Source organism: Cetorhinus maximus, chromosome 35 (assembly GCF_964194155.1).
Source record: "Cetorhinus maximus chromosome 35, sCetMax3.hap1.1, whole genome shotgun sequence".
Taxonomy (NCBI): Eukaryota; Metazoa; Chordata; class Chondrichthyes; order Lamniformes; family Cetorhinidae; genus Cetorhinus; species Cetorhinus maximus.
The window spans coordinates 640,517-651,238 of record NC_135913.1 but is presented as its reverse complement, the minus strand read 5'-3'; the positions used below and the strand labels follow the sequence as shown (position 1 = coordinate 651,238).

General features: G+C 47.8%; 1 protein-coding gene across 1 annotated transcript in view; it reads left to right on the top strand.

The window, feature by feature from the left end:
- Window positions 1–9,651, top strand: part of LOC144671990 (equilibrative nucleobase transporter 1-like) — a 74,728-nt gene extending 65,077 nt beyond the window's left edge. Inside the window, exons 10-11 of the mRNA XM_078533926.1 lie at window positions 8,050–8,101; window positions 9,358–9,651. Coding sequence (XP_078390052.1) covers window positions 8,050–8,101; window positions 9,358–9,651 — 346 coding nt within the window. The remainder of the gene's footprint in view (window positions 1–8,049; window positions 8,102–9,357) is intronic.
- The last annotated feature ends 1,071 nt before the right edge of the window (window positions 9,652–10,722 follow it).

Here is a 10,722-nt window from a genome sequence, read left to right as displayed (position 1 = left end):
CCGCCCGCCCTTTATCCCCCATTGGTCATCAATCGGGAAGGGGCGGGGAGAGGTGACGTATTTCCGCAAACGTTCCAGCTGACCGGGTGACCGAACAGGAGCTGGAATCCCCGCCCCGGATGTCACAGCCTCCCATTGGCCTGCCCGCCGGCCCGGCTCCCGCTGTCCATTGGAGCGGCCGCGCTGTCAGTCATTGTCGGATGTTGACGTCGTGTGCCTTGCGTCGCCGGCGCGCGCCTCTCCACGCCCCATTGGTCGGTTGAAAGACTTTGACCGACGGTTGCGTCTTTGACGTGGCAGGTCCAGGCCCGCCCACTACCCCAACAGGATGCCGGCAGCTGATTGGCCATCCCGCCTCAGAGGTTGACGGCAGTTGTGAATCATCAGGAGAACAAGGGGCGGGGCTAATGTTGGGACTAAAGCTAAAATGCCGCAGGTGCTGCTGAACCTGAGGTAAAAGTAGAGATTTCAAAATATAAAGGAAAAAGGTGCTTGCAATTTATTTAACGGCTTTTTATCGCGTCATGATGCCCTAAAGTATTTCATAGCTAATGAAGTACTTTCTGAAGTGAAGTCGTAGTTGTAATAATGGAAAGGCTGTGGGGAAGTTGTGCACAGCAAGATCCCAGATAATGTGCTTTGTGATGTTGGTTGACAAATATTGACACAGGGCACTGTAGTGCATAGGATGAATGTCAAATCTATAGATAGACAGTCTACATCATCAGTGATTTAAGATCATGTAACAACAGAACATGCTGAGCACTAGTTCTATGTGAAGTCTGGTCCTAAGCCTTAATATTGCACCGAGTTAATGCTATGTTCAATATAAGGTAGAGTTTACCAACAGCGTTGCCTCCAGCAGTCTCTTTCAACCCTTAATGATCCTCATCCAAAACCCACAATGTTGATAACAGATGGTGAATGACAGCGGAAAGGACAACTGGAAAAGCACCAGTTAGCCTAACATCTGTCATAGGGAAAATGTTAGAAGCTATTATGAAAAATGTTCCATCAGGATACTTTGAAAAAGTCAAGGCAATCAGGCAGAGTCATCTTGGTTTTATGAAAGGGAAATCACCTTCAATAAATGTACAGGAGTTCTTTAAAGGAATCACGTGTGATCTGGATAAAGGGAAATTGGTGAATGTACTGTCCTTAGATTTCCAGAAGGCATTTGATAAAGTGCCACATCAAAGGTTATTGCAGAAAATAAAAGCTCATGGTATAGGAGGTGACATTGGCATGGATAGAAGATTGGCTAGCTAACAGGAAGCAAAGAGTTGGCATAAATGGGTCTTTTTCTGGTTGGCAGGATGTGACGAGTGGTGTGCCACAGGGATCAGTGCTGGGGCCTCAACCTTTTACAATTTATGTAAATGACTTGGATGAAGGGACTGAAGGAATGGTTGCTAAATTTACTGATGACACAAAGATAAGTTGGAAAGTAAGTTGTGAAGAGGACATGAGGCTACAAAGGGATATAGATAGGTTAAGTGAGTGGGCAAAGATCTGGCAAATGGAGTTTGATTGTTTTAAGCAGTGCACAGAAGCCTACAGATTTGTCCACAGGACTAGCTCACCCAGATACCCATGAGTTGATGGAGAGTCTGACAGGGGAGTAAGGGTGGTAAAGGTTTTGTTGAAGAAAAATGATGATATCAACTTGGCACTGTTGAGCTACCATTCCACGCCATTTCAGAATGGTTTGGCTCCGTCCGAATCTCTGATGGGAAGACAACTATGGACTCAACTTCCCGTTCTTCCACACACGCCTATGCCATGCCTCGAGGCAGCATATACTGAGAGAGTATGGGAGAAGGAGGATGAGAACCGCGCAAACTGATCCAGAAACTATAATCAACACCACGAGAGTTCACATCTTAGCAGAATGCCAGCTGGGGGAGTCACTATGGATTCATGATGAAAATCACATAGACCAGGTTTTGGAATATGAACATACATGCGAACAAACAAATTAGGAGCAGGAGGAGCCATTTGGCCTCTCGAGTCTGCTCCGCCATTCAATAAGGTCAAGGCTGACTTGATTATAATCTCAGACCCACATTCCTCCTACTCCTGATAACATTTCACCCCCTTGCGTATCAAGAATCTATCTACTTCTGCCTTAAAAATATTCAAAGACTCTGCTTCCACCACCTTTTGAGGAAGAGAGTTCCAAAGATTCACAATCCTCTGAGTGAAAGAAAAATTCCTCATCTTTGTTTTAAATCAGCAACCCCTTATTTTTAAACAGTGCCCCCTCGTTCTAGATTCTCCCCACAAGTGGAAACATCCTCTCCACATTCACCCTGACAAGACCTCTCAGGATCTTACATGTTTCAATCAAGTTACCTCTTACTCTTCTATAATCCAACAGTTTAAACCTAGCCTATCCAAACTTTCCTCAGAAGAAAACCTGCCCATTCCTGGTATTAGTCTAGTAAGCCTTCTCTGAACTGCTTCTAACACATTTACATCTTTCTTTAAATAAGAAGACCAGTACTGTACACGGTACGATAAAAGCAAAATACTGTGGATGCTGGAAATCTAGAACAAAAACAAAAATACCTGGAAAAACTCAGCAGGTCTGACAGCATCTGCGAAGAGGGATACAGTTGACGTTTTGAGTCCGTATGACCCTTCATCAGAACTAAGACATATAGAAATGAGATGAAATATAAACTGGTAGAAGGGGGTGGGACAGGAGAGCTCGATAGGGGGCCAGTGATAGGTGGAGGCCAAGAAGAGACTGCCAAAGATGTCATAGACAAAAGGACAAAAGGGTGATGACGGTGATGATATTATCTAAAGGATGTGCTAATGGGGTCATTAAGGGAAGCAAGCTTGTGGCAGATGGCCCCAGTGCGGGTGGGGTGGGGGGAAGGGATCGAAATGGGCTAAAAGGTGGAGATGAGACCAGTCTAGTCTCTTCCCACCTACATCTGCGATTCCTCTCACGCCCTACATCACATCAACAATTTCCAGTTCCCTGGCCCCAACCGCCTCCTCTTCACCATGGACGTCCAATCCCTCTACACCTCCATCCCCCACCAGGATGGTCTGAGGGGCCTCCGCTTCTTCCTCGAACAGAGGCCCGAACAATCCCCATCCATCACCACTCTCCTCCGTCTGGCTGAACTTGTTCTCTCACTGAACAATTTCTCCTTAAATTCGTCTCACTTCCTCCAAATAAAAGGTCTGGCTATGGTTACCCACATGGGCCCCAGTTATGCCTGTCTCTTTATGGGGTATGTTGAACATTCTTTGTTCCAGTCCTACTCAGGCCCCCTCCCACAACTTTTTCTCCGGTACATCGGTGATTGATTCGGTGCAGCTTCATGCTCTTGTCTGGATCTGGAAAAATTTATTAATTTTGCTTCCAATTTCCACCCCTCCATCATTTCCACATAGTTCATCACTGACACTTCCCTTTCCTTCCTTGACCTCTCAGTTTCAATTTCTGGTGATAGACTGTCCATCAATATTCATTACAAGCTTACTGCCTCCCACAGCTACCTCGACTACAGCTCCTCACAGCCCGCTTCCTGTAAGGACTCTATCCCATTCTCTCAGTTCCTTTGCCTCCATCGCATCTGTTCTGATGATGTCACTTTCCAAAACAGTTCCTCTAACATGTTCTCCTTCTTCCTTAACAAAGGTTTTCCACCCACGGTGGTTGACAGGGCCTTCAGCCATGTCTGGCCCATCTCCCGCGCATCCGCCCTCACACCTTCCTCTCACTCCCAGAACCATGATAGGGTCCCCCTTGTCCTCACTTATCACCCCACCAGCCTCCGCATTCAAAGGATCATCCTCTGCCATTTCTGCCAACTCCAGCATGAAGCCATTACCAAACACATCTTCCCTTCACACCCCCTGATGGCTTTCCGCAGGGTTCGTTCCCTCCAGGACACCCTGGTCCACTCCTCCATTACCCCTACAGCTCAACCCCCTCCCACGGCACCTTCCCATGCAACCGCAGAAGGTGCTACACCTGCTCCTTTACTTCCCCTCTCCTCACCGTCCAAGGGCCCAAACATTCCTTTCAAGTGAAGCAGCACCTCACTTGCACTTCCCTCAATTTAGTCTACTGCATTTGCTGCTCCCAATGCGGTCTCCTCTACGTTGGAGAGACCAAACGCAGACTGGGTGACCGCTTTGCAGAACACCTTTTGTCTGTCCGCAAGCATGACCCAGACCTCCCTGTCGCTTGCCATTTCAACACACCACCCTGCTCTCATGCCCACATGTCCGTCCTTGGCCTGCTGCAATGTTCCAGTGAAGTTCAACGCAAACTGGGGGAACAGCAACTCATCTTCCGACTAGGCACTTTACAGTCTTCCGGACTTAATATTGAGTTCAACAATTTCAGATCATGAACTCGCTCCTCCATCCCCACCCCCTTTCCGATCCCCCTTTTTCCAATGATTTATAATTTTTTTACAACTATATTTTTTTCTTTTCCCTCCTATTTTTAAATTTATTTCAATCTATTGTTTCATCTCCACCTTTTAGCCCATTTTGATCCTTTCCCCCCACCCTACCCACACTAGAGCCATCTGCCACTAGCTTGCTTCCCTTAAAGACCCCATTAGCACATCCTTTAGATAATATCACCACCGTCAACACCCCTTTGTCCTTTTGTCTTTGACATCTTTGGCAGTCTTTTCTTGGCCTCCACCTATCACTGGCCCCCTATCGAGCTCTCCTGTCCTACCCCCTTCTACCAGCTTATATTTCATCTCATTTCTATATATCTTAGTTCTGATGAAGGGTCATACGGACTCGAAACATCGCCAGTATCCCTCTCCGCAGATGCTGTCAGACCTGCTGAGTTTTTCCAGGTATTTTTATTTTTGTACTGTACACAGTACTCCAGATTGTACATAGTAGACATGTCCCCTACAAAAATAAGAGTGGTACTGCCAAATCTAGACCCCCCTGGCTATCTAGAAGAATACAGGGGAAGATCAAACAGAAAAATAAAGCATATGATAGGCACAAAGAACTAAGCACTCCAGATAGCCTAGACGAATATAGGAAGTGCAGGGACAAAGCAAAAAAAGGAAATTAGGAAATCAAAGAGAGGGCATGAGAAAAGATTAGCAAGTAAAGTTAAAGATAACCCATTAAAGATAACCCATTAAAGATAATCGGTGGTGAGCAAATTAGTAGAATCAATCCTAAGAGATAGGATTAACTGTCATGTGGAAAGGCATGGACTAGTCAGGGATGGTCAGCATAGATTTGTTAAAGGAAAGTCTTGCCCCACAAATTTGATTGAAATCTTTGAGGAAGTGACAAGAAGGGGTGATGAAGGAGGTGCAGTGGATGTTGTGTACATGGATTTTAACAAGGCATTTGACAAGGTCCCACATGGCAGATTGGTCAGGAAAGTAAAAGCCCATGGGATTCAGGGTAATGTGGCAAACTGGATAAAAGGTTGTCTTTGTAACAGGAAACAAAGGGTAATGGTTGATGGATCTCTTTGCGAATGGAAAGTTGTCTCAAGTGGTGTTCCACAGGGCTCGGTGTTGGGACCCTTGCTGTTTGTGTTATATATTAACAATTTGCACGTAAATGTGGGGGGCACGATTGGGAAATTTGCAGATGACACAAAGATTGGCCGAGTAGTGGATAGTGCAGAGGATAGCCATAATCTCCAAAACGATATAGATGGGTTGGTGGAGTGGGCAGTAAAGTGGCAGATGGATTTTAACATAGAGAAGTGTGAGGTCATACATTTAGGGAGGTCAAACAGTTATAGGGATTACACAATAAATGGGAATATACTAAGAGGGGTAGATGAAGTGAGAGATCTTGGTGTACAAGTACACAGGTCCCTGAAGGCTTCAGTTCAAGTAGACAAGGTTGTAAAGAAGGCATATGGAATGCTCTCCTTCAATGGCAGAGGTATAGATTATAAAAGTAAGGATATAATGTTGGAATTGTATAAAACACTGGTAAGGCCACAACTGGAGTATTGTGTGCAGTTCTGGTCACCACATGACAGGGAGGACGTAATAGCTCTGGAGAGAGTGCAGAGGAGGTTTACAAGAATGTTGCCAAGGTTAGAAAAGTGTAGCTACAAGGAGAGATTAGATAGGTTGGGGTTATTTTCCTTAGAACAAAGAAGGCTGAGAGGTGACTTGATTGAGGTGTACAAAATTATGAGGGGAATAGATAGAGTGGACAGGATAAAATAGTTTCCCTTGGTGGAGAATTCTAGAACCAAGGGACATAGATTCAAGATAAGTGGCAGAAGGTGTAGGGGGGGACATGAGGAAGAAGTTTTTTACACAGAGGGTAGTGGGTGTCTGGAATTCGCTGCCCAAGTTGGTGGTAGAGGCAGAAACTCTAAACTCTTTTAAAAAGTACCTGGATCTGCACCTTAAGTGCTGTAAGCTGCAGGGCTATGGGCCGGGTGCAGGAAGGTGGGATTAGAAAGGGCACCTGGGTGTCCTTGGGCTGGCATGGACAAGATGGGTCGAATGGCCTCCTTCTGTGCTGTAACTTTTCTCTGGTTCTATGTGGTCTCACTCATTCATTAGATGTGGGCGTCACTGGCCAGGTCAGCATTTATTGCCCCACCCTAATTCCCCTTATTCAGAGGGCAGTTAAGAGTCAACCACATTGTAGACCAGATTTCTTTGCCTAAAGGACTTCAGTGAACCAGATGGGTTTTTACAACAATCGACAATGGACTTTTAATTCCAGATTTTTATAGAATTCAAATTCCACCATCTGTCGTGGAGGTCCCAGAGTATTACCCTGGGTCTCTGGATTACTAGTGCAGCAACACTATCACTACGCCTCCCCTGGTCCTGTGTCCTGTGTTCTGTCTCCTCCTCAACTGGAGCATAACCCCCTTACTTTTATATTCAATTCCCCTCGCAATAAACAATGACATTCTATTAGCTTTCCCAATTACTTGCTGTACCTGCATACCTTGTGGGGGCTGAAAATGGGATAGTGAGAAGAAATAGGAGAGCACTTGTATCTACGAGAAGAACATCAATGGAATAGACCAACTACCCAAACATTCAGGAATACAACCTGAACAGAGAGCTGGTAGTCTCTGATCTACCGAGTTTGAGACGGAACATGGAGAAATTGAATCCTATACATCCTTCGAGAAAGCTGAGTTCAAAGTCAGGGAACTTGATGAAATGCTTATCTCTCTGAACCAGGGATAAAGGCTGAGGCTTCAGTGGGGTGATGTAAGAGACTTGGGTGTGTGGGGGAGGGAGAACGAAGATGGAGTATAAAGGGTTAATGTTAAATATGTAAATAGATAGTCTACTGCAGTGTAAGGTTCTGGCACATATAGAGTTAACTTGGGACTGAGAACAGTACCGCCCACACAGTGATGTAAGAGAACACATGGCCCACACCTCGGGTTCAGTCTAGTGTTGGACTGAGCTGTGTGTTCAAGCAAGCATGGAGGCAGCTCCTAGTTTGAACCCTTTACTGTATATAAGTTCATAGTTCTTGTAGTTAATAAATACATACAGTTAACCTACGTAAGACTGCAAAGGCTTCAGTAAGACCTCACGAACGGTATCCAACACCCTACAACATGGTGGCAGTGGATGAAAAAACCCAAAACCTTGCAAAAAAATGCAGAGAGAAACCAAAATTCTGCAAGACTGAAGAAAAATTCAAAGGCGCATTCTGGCCTGAAGAAAAGACACGTTGAAGAAAATCACGAAGGAAAGGCTCTACAGAAAGGCTTGGAAGCTGAATCCAGAGACTTAAAATTCCTCACTGCAGCAGAAGACTCCACAGTCCAGCTTCAATTCCCAGAGTGCAGAGTCAGCAGACCGAGCATAGGTGAGCAAGGCCTAAGAAACTTTTAAATAGCTCAACGGTCAGAAATCGCCATTTCAAACCTCCGTCGGAGAAACCAGATTCCCGAGTTGGCGCTTGAAGTCTGAGCTCGATCCGAGAAGAAAAAAATAATCACTGACTCCTAAAACATAAAACTGAAACAGAGAAGTCTGCAGCCAATCGATGCAAGCAGCCATTGTTTAAAATTTTTTCAAGGCTGAACGCGAGCACCATTGCAGCGGGAACCTGCCAAAACCGGCAAGCGCAGGTAAACCCTTTGTCTTCAAACCAATGGTAACGCCATCTTGAATTTCAGCAACTTCTTACATTTTTTTTAACCATGGGTCAGAAATCCCACTCTTCCAAATCAGTTTGGACTCATCTCACATCCAGATCAATTATATAAATGGTGACTTTGAAGAAAGAGACCCCTGAGATCCACGATTGCCTGAGGTCCGGACAGAAAGGACAGAAGCTAAACAAGCCCACACGCTGCTTTATTCGGTAGGCCCAATAGCAGATGACATTATTGCCAGACAAGGAATCAACGAATCACCTGCTAAATTAGAATAAGTACTAAAATCGTTCAATGCTTATTTTAGCCTTAGATGTAACAAAACTCTTGAAAGGGCTAAATCTAATAAGCATGTTCACCAGCCAGGAAAGCTGTTGACTTGTTCATTAACGATCTGTACAGGATGGCTGGAGGCTGCGAATACCGAGACCTAAAATCTTAAAGTATCAGGGATAGAACAGTTGTAGGATTGGCAGAGGCGACGCACTGTCAGGCATTTTGCAAGTGAAGGAAGATCCAACCATCGAGAAAACTACCCAGATTGTTAGACAGTCTACACTCCGTGCGCAGCACTGGCCCATTATAAGAGGAGAAAGTAAACCATGGAATAATGGAAACCCCACAGTTCAGTTAGTTAAACAGCACAGAAACAGGGGCACTCCAGGCCAAGGGAAGCAGTACCCTATCTGGCCAGCAGAGAGACCATGCCAGCGCTGTGGAGCAAAGCGCCCCCCACAGGCGAGATAACGTCCTGCAATTTCAGCCCAATGCTTTCAACGTAACAGGACTGGACACTCCAGCAGACTGTGCGAGGCCAAAACATCTGAGCGCACACCAGACCCGAAGGTGATTCATGAGGTGGAGGCAGCACAGCGAGAGGACACGCAGCCATGCTTCATGGGCGAGGTCAAAGATACTTTAAAACGGAAGCGGGAGCCAGTGTTAAGGTCCCGTCGGACAGGGAACCCTGGCTGCCGACCCCACGGCTGATGCCGCCCATGACATTCCTACCCGGAGCAGGAGGCATAAAGCTCCCAGTGAAAGGCAACCTGCAGGCGACACTGAGGTGCAAGGGTAAAAGGACCTGAGAGACCCCCGTTCGGGGTGCACTACCAAGCCGCAAAGCCGGAGTTGAACTTTAACCTCCCACAATAAAAATCGACGGGGGTCAGCCGACGAGGTTCCTGGCTCCCCCAAGCATAGAAGTGAGCTCCCAATGCCCCGTCCAGGACCGGGGCAACCGGAAAAACGCATGCGAGACCGCTCCAAGGGAGGACGCTGAACCCGTGCGCCGATTCACGCCGCGAACGATTCCCCGCCCACTCATGGAACGAGCGCAGCGGCCGCTGGACGAGATGACACAACGTGGGAGCCGCCTCCCCAGTCACGCAACCGGATCGCACGGCGTTTCGGGATGGTCCCAGGCCCCCCAGGCCGGAAGGGTCCGACCACGTTTGCCTCGCCCTGCCGCAGCCGGGCCCAGAGAAGTGCATCCCAACGGCCTTTCGCGGACGAAAGCCTGACTAACCTCTCAAAAGAGCGCGGCATTTGCAAAGCCGGACGCCAACAACGGCGTTTTGGCAACTCGCCACCCCCCCCATCCCACCGACGAGGAGTCCAGTCTCTGCCGGCCACACTCGTTGACACCGTCGGCAGCTTCTGCTTCAGCCGCCTTGCCATTTTGGAACCCCTTCGGCTCCAGAAATATTTGAACGTACGACAGCGGCCAACTTTGCATGGGGGGTGGGGGTGGGGGGGGTGGCCGACAAGGCGGGGGTCCGTTCCTCATGTATTGGCTCACAGCCCCAAAGCCGGAAGAGCACGACAGGGGACTCACCGGCCAGTCTTAAGAGCACCTGCAGGAAATACGGGGCCCGCGCTGAGTGAAGAAATGTGAGTCCTCCAAAACGTCAACTCAGCTCCCGGGCCTCATCGTCAGCAACAGAGGCATCACGGCGCACCCACAGGAAACAAAGGCACAGTTCGTGACCCCCATCCTCCATTCCAGACCACCAGCGGCTCTTGGGGATGGCGAATCGGCTGGCAAAAATTTTCTTTTTTGAACCGAGTTCGGCACAGGTCGCAGAATCTCTGAGGTGTCTGCTTAAGAAAGGCCAGACGTGGTTCGCCCAGAGGGCGGTGAGGGTCTGGAGTGCGCTGCCTGGCAGGGTGGCGGAGGCGGGTTGCCTCACATCCTTTAAAGAGGTACCCGGATGAGCACTTGGCACGTCATAACATTCAAGGCTGTGGGCCGAGTGCTGGTAAACGGGATGAGGCAGGTAGGTCAGGTGTTTCTCGCATGTCGGTGCAGACTCGATGGGCCGAAGGGCCTCTTCTGCACTGTGTGATTCTGTGATTCTGTGACGGTGCTGGGACTCACATCAAGAGCAAGCATCCACTGGCAGCAAGGCAATGCTGCTCTCCACTGACATTGATTGCCCGACGCACAGTAGCAGCAGTGTGTGTACCATCTACAAGACGCACTGCAGAATCTCACCAAGGCTCCTTAGACAGCACCTTCCAAACCCACGACCACTACCATCTAGAAGGACAAAGGCAGCAGACACATGGGAACACCACCACCTGGAAGTTCC